This window comes from Tasmannia lanceolata, unplaced genomic scaffold, assembly GCF_043159265.1.
Source record: "Tasmannia lanceolata isolate RefF3 unplaced genomic scaffold, GAP_Taslan_0.1 ptg000020l, whole genome shotgun sequence".
Taxonomy (NCBI): Eukaryota; Viridiplantae; Streptophyta; class Magnoliopsida; order Canellales; family Winteraceae; genus Tasmannia; species Tasmannia lanceolata.
In genome coordinates, this window is record NW_027518697.1 from 6,885,132 (window position 1) to 6,901,315 (window position 16,184).

The window sequence follows — 16,184 nt, forward strand, 5'->3', positions numbered from 1 at the left end:
CTTTGAATGTGTTGAAGTATAAATGATTAACTAACACCATCTCTAACAGCTTAAGCTTTAAGACTAATTGGTTGTTTAACATCGTATAGAGCTGCGTCATCACTCTTGATATTAAAAATTCACGTGTAAGGCCAACCAAAAAAAGAGGGGTCACACATGATTCATGAAGGGAGTGTATAACACCATCTCTTAGTGGAGCACTCTCCAACATGTCATCACCGCCATTTCCCATCTTTTTCTTCTCTCTCGCCAATGCCATTTTCCTGTTTTTACCTTCTTCATCTGTGGATTCTCGTCTAGAGATATCCATTGAACAGTTTGAAGAAGGATGATCTTCATGTTCATAGATATGTCCTCAACACAGTAGGATTGTCGGATAGTAAGGTCTTCTCGGATGGGAACAATCCGGTTCTAATTTCGTTTGGGAATTAGCCCTATAACAATCCTTCAATAACTTGCATGTAACTAGAGCGAAGTCAGGAACAAAACATAAGAGATAACATGCTTCTAAATTAAATAGATGTGATATTAACAAGAGTCGAGTCGAATCGAATCTCACTTCATCTAGCTGCAAAGTGTAAGAAATCCTCCTTTAATTTTACAGATATGAAACCCATTCCTATGTTCTTTTTCTTTTTCTCAGTGTTTTTATTTTTTGCAAATGGGAAGATCCGAAACCCCTGTCCTCTACAACCAACCTAATTCCTGGATGTTCCCATATTTCAAACACCTTTTCATATATTGGTGTGGTTTTTTCAATTTAGCATATATGAAACCTCTTTTCCCTGTATTTTTTCATTTTCATACTATGTATTTTTGTCATTTTCATACTTTCTCAGTTGATTTTGGAGCACGGTGAAGAGAAAAACCATTACAATTGGAATATGTTTGTTCATCAGAGCAAAAAAAAATCCATTACAGTGTCTGTAGTCTGTTTTTTCTCAGTTATGTCACAATAAGCTTAAGCCATTGTATGGGCTGTCTCACAATTGGCTTAAGACATTATGAAAAAAGTTTAACAATGCTTAATGGAATCACTCGACTTCATTTTTCTCAAAGAGAGATGGCGCATACATTCTAGAGCTGCAATTAATCTAGAAAAATGTAATTCTGCTCAAAAAATAAGAAAATTGATTCTTAGATGTGAGTTTGCCAAAAGAGACACACAGATTTTGTTACCAAAAGCACTCACAAAAATTCATTTTGATTCTTCATTTCAGATCGAGAATCAAGAGAATGGTTGCTTAAACACAGCCTAACACACACTAAACGACACAAACCACACGCAAGACATAGCAGTATGCATGTTGGCTCACCTCCCCCTCCCATGGGCCACAGAAGGGGTCCTTAGTGAAGAACCTTTCTTTCCAAGAGACACAGTGGTTTCCTTCTCCGTCAGAGAAGTGATTGTCTTCTTGAAGGATTTAGGGGCAATTAATGGTGAAGAATACAGACAGAAAGAAATATTCAAAGAACTGAAAATGTTAAAGAAAAAAAAAGAAAAGAGAGAGAAGACACAAGAACATTGTCCAAATGAGTTTCTTCTTCAGCCCATCAGATATTTGGATGATCTACAAGCGAGCATTAAAACTTCACCTAAATCTGGATTTTTTTTTCGTGTTCATGTTGACTGTAACATGAAGGATTGGAGAATCTGCAACTTCAGTCACTCGGCCGCGGTTGTTCGAACAAAGACCTGATACAGAAAATGATTATGATTCCTTTGTGTTTCAGCAGTAAACAAGTAATTAAGACGACATGACTGAACATGGAGTTATGAAGGGATAATTCCAAAAGAAAAGTTATAGAGTGTTCTCATATATCCCTGTTGCAAGAAACTTACAGAAGTAAGAATGCCAAGAGGAAAAGGAAATCCAATGGGTTAACAAACAAATAAACTAAATCTGCTTATAGATGCTTCTTAAAGTTGGTTGCATTGCATGGTCTTGGGATCCATCAAACTATGAGCATGGTTAGGTGCTGTATAATGGTATTTTACTTCTAATTAAGTCTTGTTGTATGATCTTAAAACATGCTCTTGGGCTATAGATGAAGGCTTAAAGTAAAAAATCTAATGGTGGAAAACTTCAGAAGCTTCAGAGCTTATACAAAAAGAGGAGGCAAATGGCTAAGAGATCAAGCATTGATTGGCTAATGAAAAACATGGTTGCATCTCTGATCAACATAATTTTCAGAGGGTGGCTATTAAGCCTTCTTCCTCTCTTTCCTGAAGAAATCTGAAAGGTCCAGCCATTTCCAAACTGGTTTTTATCTCATCATCAAGTAGCTAGAAACCACTCAAGTTTTACCATCAAGCTCTGTATTAAGTGCTGAATCAATGTGCCTTTATGAGTTCAAATCAATGTGACTTTATCTAATTTCCCTAAACTGAACTTCCATGACCACTGGCTGAATATACACTAATTTTCATATATAGGCCAAACAAGCTCAAGAATCACATGCACTTGTAGAAGTACAAAATTACCCTGCACAACTATAAAAGATACGGAGTACTGAGCTATTCCAAAATTCGATCAAAGTTACCATTTATGCACCCCACTGATGACAAGGCAAACATAAATCGCTTCGAGTAAAGCAATAGATGTATTTTTGCGGTTTCTCTACTAATTTTTGGAGCAAGTAGACTAGTAGAGGAACGAAAAAATATGAAGATATAACCAAACTGCGAAGCAGGTGGTTATGGTTTATCATTTTGACAGATGCGGAGTTCAAAGATAAGAAGAAATTGCAACAGGGAAAATTTACCGATAGTTGTCGATGACATCTTTTCATGCAGAGTAACAAACATTTTCATGAATGGAGATAGTCGGAGATGAAGACTAATATGCAGATACTCATCATTTCTAATAAGCACTGGCACTAGAAAAATGTTGAAGCTTTAGATTAGTGGAACTACCCTTCGCACATGTATAAATAGTTCCCATGCCCCAAAGCTTTCAAGTTTCAAGGTAAAATCAGCAAGTTATGACCATTAGCTCAAACCTATGTTGTTACTAGAATATAGGTGCAAGTACATAGAACAGAACAAGTGGCAAAACATCAAATTTGAGACAAACAATTCATGATTAAAAAAAATAGACAGTCCAGTAGCCCTGAAACCATCCAGTAGCTCAAATATTGAACACATTTAACAGCTTGTTACTACTCAAAAAAAATAAATACATTTAACAGCTTGTTTCTGCCATTTCTCCTGATTCTAGTAACTTTCGGCACAACCAAGGTTGGCAACCTGTTACATCAGGACTGATCTGAGGCTGAAACAGCAACCTACTTTAGAACCAAACAAATTCAGGGCTCAACACTTTAGTTTTAGAGTTATAATTCTGAAGAAAGAGGACTTCTTAACATGTCTAATGATAGATGCCAAAAAAGAGTCAACTACAACTAAGAGTTTTAGCTAAGCAATTATAGCTCAATACATTGCACAAATCTAACGTTCCAAGGTTGCCCCATGAGCTATGGGGCATCTAGCATTGTACTTAACTAAAATGTTTAGTAGGTATCTGTCAATGGTAAAGAGTTCCAGAAGATTCCAAATATAAATAACACACCCCCCACCCCCACCCCCACCCCCACACACACACACACCCACTCCTCTCTCTGCCCTCTTTTTTGCCAAAAGCAAAAACATGATGCATCAAAGGAGCCCGGATCCACTGCCTTGAAGCAGTTTGCATCATTAGGATTATTAGTCTATACATATATTATATATGTCATAATGTGAGAAGCATTATGACGGGTTCGAGTCGCGGAAACAGCCTCTCTTCAAAGCAAGGGTAAGGCTGCGTACATCTAGCCCTCCTCAGACCCCGCAATGGCGGGAGCCTTGTGCACTGGGCTGCCCTTATAATGTGAGAAACATCATAGAGTATAAAACTATTAAGCAGAGTCAGTGAGTCACAATGTGTTATACATGAACATTCTACAAGACAAAAACAAAAATAAATAACCACTTGCACGTTGTCTTATGCAATATACCCATACTCGTGTGGTAAATATCAATAAGCAATAAGACAAAAGTTCAAAGTGTCAAGGAAACATGAGTTCTACTCTACAGTCCAGCACAGTTTGTTTTTCTAACCCTTTATAATGTCAACATGGTAGACATCTACTCTCTTCTGAACCAAATAATACGGCATTTGCCAATTGGCCAACAGAAAACCCATTCCATAAGGAAAACTTCCACTACTAAAGGAAAAGCCACAACCTGCTCAACTGAAGAAATCATTACATTTTAGCCTGGAAACCTTTTTCCCTGAACAGGTAAAAGATATTTATTTTTTTGAAAGGAGGTAAAAGATATTTATTAATGTAAACGAGAATTACAAGTGAAGAAGCTATCACATCCTAAGGCCGATACACAAGAATAATTGAGAAGGATAATGGTGTAGGCAGAAGCGTGTGGAAAAGGCGAAGATCACCGCCTTCAACCCTTTGAAGAAGAACACCGTCTTCTTTGATAAAAAGTCCTTGAATCCACAAGGAAAAAAAGTGTAATCCTTGAATCCACAAGGAAAAGAAACAAACTGAAATTTCATTCCATAGGAGATCTCCTCCTTTTTTACATACGTACAATCCATATTTATTGAAATAAAACAAGAATCCTACTCGAACTCTAACTCTATCTTTAGAGGATTAGGATAAATTCTAAGCTTAATTCAACTCTATCTCATCCTTAACCCTGCTTTGCAGAGAGGCTGTTGCTGTGACTCAAACCCTTAAACATTCTTGAAGAATGTCCCCTTATTTACATAATGGATCACATTGAGAGAAACAGGTTCCATGACTGATGCTGGCTAGAAGCGGGTAACTAAGGCTGTGTTTGGTCGCCAATATCCTGGATTTTAATTGGGTTCTTGGGGTGTCACATCAGCAAAACCCATCGCTTGGTTGCCATATTGAAAGAGAAACCCCAGGAATATTCCATGGAGGTCAGTGAGCTGTTGGCTGAGGTGGCAGCACTGCCGCATCCCAAAAAACCCCTCAAATTGCGTGGAACAACTCGGGTAAACTCTCTCTCTCTCTCTCTCTCTCTCTCTCTCTCTCTCTCTCTCATCGTCGCAAGCTTGTCTATGTCGGCCTTCACCAGCTGGAAACCAGTCCTTACCGGTCGCCGAAAACCATTCTCACCGGAAACCAGTTCTTACCATTCGCCTTGACCACATTGGCTGGATTTGGCAACAATATTGGCCTGATTAGGCCGTGGGGTTTTACGACGATATTGGCAGTGGGATTTGGCGATGATATTGGTCGGATTTGGCAGTGGGGTCTAGGAACAATATTATCCAGATTTTGAGGTGGATTCGTGTTTTACAAACTAGTAAAAAGTGGTATCTGGGTCTGGTTACTTACAAACCAGTAAAAAGGGGTGCCCTCATTTGGGCTGTTTTCCTGTTTCACAAACCACTAAAAACTGGTTTTCTAGGTTTGGCATTTTACAAACTACTAAAAATGGGTGGTTTTTTTTATAAACCAGCACTGGCGGTGGACGATGGAAGATGGCACTGGTGGTGGAAGAGAGAGTTCATGCATTATACCAGGGGTTTACATGCAACCAACCAACACTTTGATTAGGGGACTATTTGCCTTCCCTACTCCCGGTTAACTGCTTTCACCACTACTCTACTAGGCAACCAAACAGCAAGGTTTTAAATTTCAATTTTGGTCGTCACGGAAACATAATAAAGATTTCGGTTTCGGTGGAAATCTAGTAAAATCATAGAAATGCACGGAAACATATGCAAATGATGAAAGTTTTTAATCTTTTAAACAACATATGCACATGATGAAAATTTTAAGATGAATGTTTGGGAAATGCTAGAATAAGCACAAATAGATACTTAAAAACCATCACATAAGCAACAAAATCATCCATAATAGCTTCATCATAACAAAGGTTTTAAATTTCGACTGAAATCAATCATACACGAAACGGTAGTTTTTTTCGGTCGAAATTTTGTTTATATCCCGAAATTTTAGGGATTTCACCAAAAAATCTGGACTTTTGATAATTATCTAATATTATCCTGAAATTTTAGCGTTAGATTTCGAACGAAATTTGGAAATTTCAACCAAAATTTTGGTTTCGGTGAGGACCGAAATGCATTCCGAAACCGAAATTTGAAACTTGATCATAACGAACACCTAGCGACATGCGTTGTCGCGCATTTCAGTCGGATTTCAAAATTTTCGGACTAAATTTTGGGGGGAAATAATGTCGTAAAAGGAAATCATGTAAATTTCGTTTCGGTAGGGATGAAAATGGAAACATTTCGGTCATTTCGGGGAAATTTAAAACTATGCCAAACAGAGCCTAAACTAAACTTAAAAGATCCAAACAAATTCAACAAGCATATCCATAAATTTATTTCTCTATGGGAAACCACTTGGGTGCCCATAATCCATATGCTAAAATGGCATAAAAGATTCTCATTGAAAGATCAAGTAACATTCATTGAGAATGTCCCCTTATTTACATAACGGATCACATGAGAAACACGTTACATGACTATCGCTGGCTAGAAGAGGGTAACTAAGAGGGTAACCAAAAATTCATGACCATTTCGTGTAATTCCAAATTGAAAAAAAAGAAGAGCGAGCAACCACACGTGCCATGGCTACTACCTCAATGCTGCAATTAGGTACTAAATCAGAAAAGCATCACCATTCGCTTGCCTAGAAAAAAATTCCTCTGCATTTTCAAATAAAAAAGAAAGGAATTCCTCCAGTCTATCGCTAAAGCAGCTTTTGACCATCCTAAATGCAACTTTCAAGTCAAATTACATCTGCATGACTTTCGAACTTAATGGTGCCACCCCTGCTTTGGACTCACTCAACCCAAGATGGTTCATGGCCTAACATAGCTACCTTTGTACTTATTTGTCACTGTTCACTGTTCACGTGAGTAGAACAACTATTTAACCAACTAACTCCTTGGCATCACGTGCCAACCAACAAAACCAATTCCACTAGTTCCACTAATCTAACATAACGATTGAGTTTTACCTCATCATTAGTTTCCATTAGTGAGGACTTTCTTCTATCTTGCCTAAAAATAGTAGATCTAGCTGGAAGTGGCTAAAACCAAACAAAAAAAATAAAGCCATTGCCCGACAGGGCCCAGGAAGAAAGGAAAAGACAAGCAATACAAAGAGAAACAGAATGAAAGAGATCTGAATATCCGGTGTTAAATATTGTCTCGGGCAATGTTCAAAAATTGTCAGACACTGAAGTACTATAGTCTGTGGCACGAATCTCTTAATCCATCTATGAAAGAATGAACAAGATTAAGTAGCAACTATGATAAAATCAAATGAGTAATTTTAGTTATGAATTCAATTTTAGTCTGGTTGGTTAATTTAGCTCCCATCCTGAGGATCCAAGTTTCAGCTTTAGCAATAAGACATATCCCCATCAAAACCCCAAAAAATAAAAGCACCCAACCAAGTCAAGAAGCAACACACATACTCTCAAAGCCACAAAAAAGCATTTGCAAGTTTCCAATTGCAGTAGCATTTCAATAACCCACATAAAATTAAGATTAATAACAAGAAATTCAACAAGAATTAAACAGGGAAAGAAAAAAAAAAGGATTGGAAGAGGAACCACACTCCTCCAAACCCAACTGCATCAAACCCAAACAAAGCATTAACAGAAGGAGAAATTCACCCTAGATTCGCAAACCCATTGACCGAATCGAAAAGCTGCGGCTCTTGACCAGACCCCACACCCGAGCCCATAGCGGAAGCCCCCTTAGTTTCCACAAGACGCCACATGTACCAGGACCCAACAGACCTATACGGCCTCCACCTCTCACAGAGCTTCTCCATCTGCGACGGCTTGGGCAGATCCTCAAGCCCATAAAGCAATTGAACGCCCTTCCGTACACCCAAATCCCCTACCGGAAGAACATCAGGTCTATGTAAAGAAAAGATCATAAACATATGTACTGACCATGGTCCTATGCCCTTAACCATGGTGAGCATAGAGAACAAGGACTTATCATCCAAAATAACGATAGAAGAGTCAGAGAGTATTCCCGATCGGTACTTAGATGCAAGGTCATGGAGGTAGCTGGCTTTCCGGCCGGAGATTCCGATCTGCCGGAGTTGTTGAGGGGTTAGGGCGAGGACAGAGTCCGGCAAGACTCCGGCGTCACCGCAGAGGGAGAGGAAGCGAGAATAGATGGAGTCGCCGGCTTTTACGGCGAGTTGCTGGTAGAGGATGCTGCGGGTTAGGGAGTGGAATGGGGGGTGAAAGTTTTGGAAGGAGGGGGGATCGTGGAAGTCGATTATTCGGGCGAGGTGGGGATCGACGGTGCGGAGGTGGCGGAGGGCGGTGGAGATTTCGCCTTCGGAGGATAGGGTTTTGGGGGGGATGAAAGGAGGAGGAGGAGGGGGGAGGATTTGAGGGGTGGAATTGGGGGGTTCTTGTTGGGGTTTTTTGGTGGGGGGTTTTGGGTTGGAATTGGAGAGTTTGCGGATTTTTTTAGGGCGGAATGGGATTTTGGATGAGGAGTTTGGGGGTGAGGGAGGAGGATCTGAGGAGGGGGGTGGTGGTGGGGATTGTGGGGGGTGAGTGGTTTGGGGCTGGGTTTGGGTTTGTTCGACCATTTGTGAGAGTGAGAAGGGTCGTGGTGCGTGGTGCGTGGAGCTTGGTAGGTTATAAGAAGGACACCATTTGAAAAGAAGAAAACATGGAAACAAGTAAGGGTGAGAGAGAGAGAGAGAGAGAGATGACGAGTGCACTTGAAAATGAGTATAAAAAGAGAAAAAAAAATAACAAAGGAAGAAGATAGTGGGTTTGTTGGTTGCGGGTCTCGCCCGCTTTCTTGATAAATGCTAAAAAAGAAAAGTCACTTGCAAAATGGGATTTGCTGCGGGCAGGACGCTGCATGAGAGAGCTGCCACATAGGCTTACTTTTCAATAGATTTTGTCTTATTGATGTGGTGGCTGCTCTCTCATGCGACGGCTGGCCTGCGAAGTGCCTTTTTGTACATTCGAGATGGGACCAAGATCATGTGGGTTGCCTCGTGATGTTCTTCTATAGGATTAAGGGTATTGATTTCACGTGCATGCTCTGGCCCCAAAGAGATAGATAGGAGGGCTTTGATTTTCTTGCTCTATGAATGAGCCTTATTTGTCTTCATTTTATGTCTATTTTCCTTCCCCGACTTTCTAAGTCTTTGTTTATCTTATATTTGTTTATTTAATATATTTTCCACCATTCAAAAGAATAAAATAAGCTCCAATATGCCCCAGTAGAACCCAAAAATTGTCTTCTCGAATAATTGTAAATTTTCCAATCAACATGTGTTTTTTCTCTGCAATGCTCTCTCTCTTTTGGCGTAAATGAGCATTGTTCCAAATTTCCGTTTTGTCATACAGTAATTTTTCAGCAGAAATCAACTTTTTTACCCTTGAATCTATAATTTTTTTCACGGGAAAGGACAAATTCTTTTTGAAGTCCTTAATAAATCACTTCGGAATGGTTTTCACATTTCTCGTCAAAATGTCTCCATATGAAATGGAAAAAAGAAGAAGAAGATGATAGAATTGCCCCTCAGTGAGTATAACCTTCTGGCTTTGTCATTTTTCACCATTTCGACGATCTACCGCTGAATGAGCTCTTCTCCGACCGTCTCAATAAGTGGATGAAGACAAAAAAAAAAAAAAAAACAAACAGTAGAAGAATAGGAAGAGGAAGAATAAGGAAAAGGAAGAAGAATGAAAAAAGAAAAGAAAAAAAGAATCGACGCTGGATACCTTCTGTTTGGAAGGGGAAATTGTTAAACAAATTAAAAAAATATCTCAACTCAACAGAGCCTTTGTCCCAAACTAGTTGGGGTCGGCTAAATGAATCATTTAGAAAAATTTCAAGAAGAAGGTGAAAGGAATCTACCTGGCTCTAGTTGGGTTCTTCTACGCGGATCATTTTCTTCTATTCTATCCTATCCAAGGTCATATCCCTATTATGTTCCTAACTATCAAGTCTTTCCTCATTGTTTCTACCCTAGTTGTTTTCGGTCTGCCCCTACACGAGTCGCCTCTTCTCACTGGAGCATCCAAAGGCCTACGTTGGATATGTCCAAACCATCTTAAGCGGTGCTCTCTCATCTTCTCCTCAATTGGTGCCACCCCTACCTTTTTACGAATGTCTTCATTTTTAATTCTATCTAACCTTGTGTGGCCGCACATCTATCTAAGCATTCGCATCTCCACTACACTCATTCTGCTTCTTGGTGGCCCAACATTCTGAGCCGTACAGCATGGCTAACCTCACAGTGTTCTTGTAAAACTTTCCCTTCAACTTGGTAGCGATTTTACGATCGCACAGAACTCCTGAGCCAAGCTTCCACTTCAACCAACATGCTCTTATTCTATGGTTAACATCCTCTTCAATCTCTCCTTCCTTATGTAGAATTAAACCAAGATAGCGAAAGATATCCCTCTTAGGTACATCATGTCTAGTCATATTTACTACATCCTCATCCCGCCAGCTTACATTACTAAAGTTGCACTCCATATACTCTGTCTTAGTCGTACTCAGTCTAAAACCTTTGGATTCCAAAGTAGTTCTCCATAACTCTAACTTAGCATTTACTCCTGCTTTGGTTTCGTCGATCAATACTATGTCATCTGCAAATAACATACACCACGGCACCTCATCTTGGATACCTTCTGTAAGCTCATCCATAACTAGCGTAAAAAGATAAGCGCTTAGAGCTGATCCTTGGTGCAATCCTATTGTAATTGGAAACTCACTAGACGTGCCATCTGTGATTCTGACACTAGTTACTTCGATAAGTTGTTCACCGTCTTTCGTCTCTCTTAAAAGAAAAGAATCGACTCTGGATTCACAAACTGCTTCTCTTGTTGTATTTGGGTATGCTTTTTCTACTGTTTGTTAAACTCAATTGCCTTTTCTTCCTTAACTCCACTCCACCTCTTCTTTTTTGTTTTGCTCTTTATCCAAGGATTTCTAAAATTGTGATTTTTATTGTTTTTTTTTTTTAGAAGTTTTTTTTTTTTTTTCTTTTTAACGGGATCGATATTCCTGTAACAATACACTTTGGATGTGGATTTAAGTTTAGATTCATTCTCTTCTTCGCCTTGTTAGTTTAAGTTTGATGATATCAAGCTCTGCTGATGATTTTGGAGGATAGGTGTTTTGGTGTGAAAGGAATCAGAAGAATTGTGGATTTCTCGTTTTAAACAAGTTTGGTTGCTGGATTTGTGGTGGTGATTTTTGCAATGGTTCTTGCCAGTCATCGATTAGGTCGGAGGGAAATGTTTATTCAATTATCTGTAGATTTTTGTTTATAAATTTCATGTGAGACTTGATGTTGATGTTCAGATGGTTACCTTAAACTTGATTTGTTAGGGATAAAATCTGATATTGACATGTGGTATAGGTCTCATAAGAGCCCCCAAGCAAACTACTGTCGTGCGACATAAAAGAAGCTGATCGATAATAGGCACCCAACTCCTCAACTAGCACGGAACCTCCAGCCTACATGGCATCCAGAAGCCACGTGCCACCTCACCACCCAATTGACAGTCACCCTGGATTTCACAGGGTAGCACAACATCAGCACTAATCATACCTTTCACATGCGACGACTGAACGATTCATTCAGCATCGATACAAGCACCAATGCCAACAGTGGCAAGGGCAACTGTGCCATCTTAATACTTAAGTACTCCAACACATAAAAGGGAAACTCGGACACCATTAAAGTAGATTGAGGTCCATTCAATTCGAAGTTGGTTCATTGATTGAACGAAAGTACGAAGGACCAAGCACTAAGGATTCTTAGCATCTTCTTGACGCTTGACTCCATCTGCTGCCTCTACTGACTTTAGTGTCGAAGGGTTTCCCCGGAATTACGACTCTAGGCATTCTGACCCTCTTTTGCTTATAGGTCCCCTTCAATCAGGTCAGCTCCTCTTCCTCATCAAAATTTATAACGATGTTGTGCTCCAAGCACCATCATCTGCTTGTAATTTTCCAACCCATTGGTGAATTGCCAATACCATATTTTCTATGTACTGCACCATGTCAATAACTGTCTTTTCTCGTTACTACTATTTCCCCCCATTTCTTTGACAAAGAAACCTCACTGTAAGGATTCTGCATTTCAAGCCTGAAATACAAACTTCCATTAATTCTGTACTAAAGTCGCCAGGTTTGTTCAAACAGTCTTTTAAGTGTTGCAAACTTTGCGTTGATTAGCTAGCAATGATATCTATTTTATTTGTAATTTGTGTAATTGTAACAAAAATATTTTTTATTGTGTATTGATATCATTTTCCTAGCTTGAAAAAACCTTAAGTAGAAAAGGCCCTCTGAGCTCCCTCTAGAGTTTCACCATGGATAGCAGGAAGGAGTACGGGTGTCAACGGACCCAGATGGTTCGAGGGATGCAAAGGATTTAAACGTTAATGGACAGGATTTGGGCACGATAACTGGATTCAAACTGTGTCCATTGGACTCATATCCTGAATTCAGAAATTACTTCAGATTGTGACCCAGACCTAGACCCAAAATCTGATCTAGTGTCCTAGATCAAAATGGAGGGCGAAAATGTTCAAAATACCTTTTACATTCTTGTTCATTTATGTCTATTCATGAGGGTTATTTTTGTGACATTAAAAAAACACAACATTTTATTTCCTCACTTTTCTTTTCAATTAAGATTCTCCTCTCTCTAGTGTTTCTTCTTATGCCCTTTTAACTCTAAGCCGTAAATGTGTACAACATAAGTTTGATGTTTGATGTAGGACGCTCTGATGGACACAGTCCGATTCGACTGCTGGTTGACCCATGCGAGGCGAGCATGAGCAATAGGTCTCACATAGTTGGGGTCACCCACGCCTTGAAACCGCCTTGCCAAGCCACGTGGGACGAATTACAAGTTCTGTTTTTCCTTCTGTCCGAATGGAACAGGCAGAGGGGATGGGTTATTGATTGATCCCTCTTTCGCTAGCGGTTACCTTTACTCTTTTGGGTTAGAGCCCTCAAGAAGTGGCAGGCGATTCCCTTTCCTAGTTGATCACATATTTCCCGTGCCCTATGCGGGACATAGGCATAGGGATAGAATAGCTAGAGAGAGGTTGAATAGCTCAAAGAAGATTCCCAACAGACCAGACATGTGAGAGGAATAGCTAGCTTTCTTTTACGAATCCGGCAAGCGAGAATCAAGGATTCTCTTGAGTGATTGCTTGAGTATCCTTCTTGACTAGTCTTCGGTACGTCAGTCGCATTCTTTCGCTGTTACATTTACAAGTTTATGCTGTTACTATTGCATCATGTAGAGAAATCACAGAGGAAAAAACCTATCGGTACAAAAAAGAAGCAATTTGAAACATTGGCAATGCATAGTATATACATTACTTTTAGAATTACAGACAATGAAATATCTCATCCACTGCATTTCTCACACCTTATTACATAGTATTACATCCAGACCCAAAAAACTGAAGGGGAAAGAGCTTCTTTAAACCAACAGATCTTACCTTGAAGGAGATTGCAGGAGACAGAATTTTACATGATAGTGATTTAAACGTGAAGAAGATTTGAGCAAAAAGGTCTGTGAAAAAGGACCTATAATTGTAAGATGCATTAGTTTCTCTTCAGTAAAAAAGTAAACTCAGCCATTGGTCAAACAAATAAAATAATATAATTAGAACTAAAAAATTTATTAAAATTTCCACAAACTAGACGCAGCCACAAACATCATACTCTAAATCGACATTTTTCACAACATAATGCAAGTGTTGGCCATCATTCTTCTTTTTCAAAATTTGAATATTTGAAACATATGGAGAGGAGGTTGTTTAACCTCTGCCGCGACTAAGTGAGTCTCAGAAATCAGCCTCTCACTTTTTCGTGAAGGATTGAGATTAATCTCACAACAAACATATTTTTAGGGCATATTTTTCAACTGTGAAAAAATTCAAGAAATTCCTATTTATCTAATATTTACTTGAAGTGGGAGAGGAGCAGAGAGGGTTGGCGAGCGACAGATTTGAGAGGGCCGCGAGTGAAGAAAATATGAGATAGTCTGGAAAACTAATAAAAAAAATCCTATTTAGAATAGATTTTTCTTTTTCCATGTTTTTTCATCCGCATCTCATTGTCTCTGCACTCCCCCCCCCCCCCCCCCCCCCCTTAAATCTCTCTTTCTCTTGCCACATGTACTCTTTTCTCACACTAGGTCAGTTGGGATTCCATGAAATTTTTTTCCTAGTTGCCAACTAGTTTCCACTTCGATGGTGCTTGCTTTGGGAATCCTGGTCCAGCCGGGGTGGGAGGTTTATGTCATGATGATGCCGGCAAGGTTCTTTGGTCTTTTTGGGGCCCTTTAGGTGTGACTGACGCAACGGAGGCGGAAGTCCAAGCGGCTTTCAATGGCATAAAAAAGGTGAGTAGGGACCGTCCGAAGAGTGCAATTATTGAAGGGGATTCGTTTAATATTATCCGGTGGCTGAGGGGTGGGATGGCTCCACCTTGGAGGTTTTTGGATCTTTTTGACGAAATGGAAGATATATTGGCGGAATCAGATATTGAGTTGATTCATGTTAGAAGGTCTGCTAACGAGAAGGCGGACGATTTGGCTAGAAGAGGGGTGGCATGCATCTCGATGAATTGGTCTGATCAATTTCTTATTTGATGGCATAGTCATTTTGTAATTAGTTTTATTTTTTATTTTTTGTTCTGTATCTTTGGGTATTCCCTTTCGGGTGTCCCTTCTGTTTCTTTTATAATATATGCCATTTCAAAAAAAAAAAACATGCCCTGAATCACAGCTCTATACCAAAAAACAGTGAAAGGCTGAATTCTAGGTGACACACTTGTCGCGACGGAGGTGAAACTCTCCTCATGGCAAGAGCAATTTTATTAGAAATCCTTAAGCTAAGATGATACTTATCAAACAATCATATTCATCCAACAAAGGACGTAAATATGTATTATTTCTCGATTCTTTTTATAATTGTTCCGTTAGAGTCAGCATCACCCTGACTTAATACTGTCTAATAGTAAGCATCACCCTGACTTAATACTGTCTATTACTGCCTAATACTAACTTAATACTGTCGAGTCAGCATCACCCTGACTTAATACTGTCTAATAGTCAGCATCACCCTGACTTAATACTGTCTAATACTGTCTAATAATTGTTCCATTAGTCCTTCATTCCCCCTTTTTTATTCCAACTATTCTCCAAATACATTTTTCTACTAAAAACAATTTTTCCGTGTATCCAAATACAGAAATCAATGTCACACCTGCTGTCTAATAGTAAGCATCACCCTGACTTAATACTGTCTATTACTGCCTAATACTGACTTAATACTGTCGAGTCAGCATCACCCTGACTTAATACTGTCTAATAGTCAGCATCACCCTGACTTAATACTGTCTAATACTGTCTAATAATTGTTCCATTAGTCCTTCATTCCCCCTTTTTTATTCCAACTATTCTCCAAATACCTTTTTCTACTAAAAACAATTTTTCCGTGTATCCAAATACAGAAATCAATGTCACACCTGCTGTCACTTGTATGAGGCCAAGATTGGACTAAAATATTATATAATCGGAATGGAATCCCAACAGTGTGATGAAACAGTGCATTCAAAATCGTTGCAAGAAGGAATATCTGTTACATGTCTAGATGGGTCCAACTTAGGATGGAACAAATTAGTTTGGTTTTTATATTAGTTATTTCTTATGGGTTAGAGAATAAGACCGGGTCTCACAAGATCTGGTAGATTTAGTAGTTAGGATAGGTTAGGATAGCCTTTTACCAATTTCTATATTTAGCTTGTTCTCTTTCTATGTTAATCCCTTAGTGTTCTGTATAACCACTCATTAAGTTCATTGTAAATCAATGAATAAGAATTCGTAACAATATCATGCCAACTAGCTGGAATGTGGCATGTGAGGAATGTAACTTACAACCATAAAGAAGAGGATGAAAAGTGATTTTGGTAATATCATTAGCTCAACTGTCCTTACATTTCTTGAGGGCTACACATGGCATGTGGGTGCAGCGATCTGGACCATTTGTTTGCGCCAAGAATGAGATTGATCCACATGTACATTTCCCATACCAAATGGCCGGTCAACTCTAACTCACCCCTTCAATCGGTCTCTTTT

The 16,184-nt window shown here is 39.2% G+C and overlaps 1 protein-coding gene across 1 annotated transcript; it reads right to left on the minus strand.

Moving 5' to 3' along the window:
- Nucleotides 1–1,108: 1,108 nt before the first annotated feature.
- LOC143855225 (alkylbase DNA glycosidase-like protein mag2) lies at nucleotides 1,109–8,783 on the minus strand. The gene is made up of 2 exons (XM_077365455.1): nucleotides 7,690–8,783; nucleotides 1,109–1,696 (listed from the first exon to the last, which is right to left on the minus strand). Exons 1-2 carry the CDS (start codon nucleotides 8,631–8,633, stop codon nucleotides 1,663–1,665), a joined length of 978 nt encoding a protein of 325 aa, XP_077221570.1. The 5' UTR covers nucleotides 8,634–8,783; the 3' UTR covers nucleotides 1,109–1,662.
- Between the last annotated feature and the right edge of the window lie 7,401 nt (nucleotides 8,784–16,184).

What these genes read in the sequence shown, in the direction of transcription:
- LOC143855225 (XM_077365455.1), bottom strand. Translation starts at nt 8,633, where the DNA reads ATGGTCGAACAAACCCAAACCCAGCCCCAAACCACTCACCCCCCACAA. An exon ending in AATGGGTTTGCGAATCTAGG is followed by an intron (nt 1,697 to 7,689) that starts GTGAATTTCTCC and finishes TTTCTGTATCAG; the next exon opens with GTCTTTGTTCGAACAACCGC.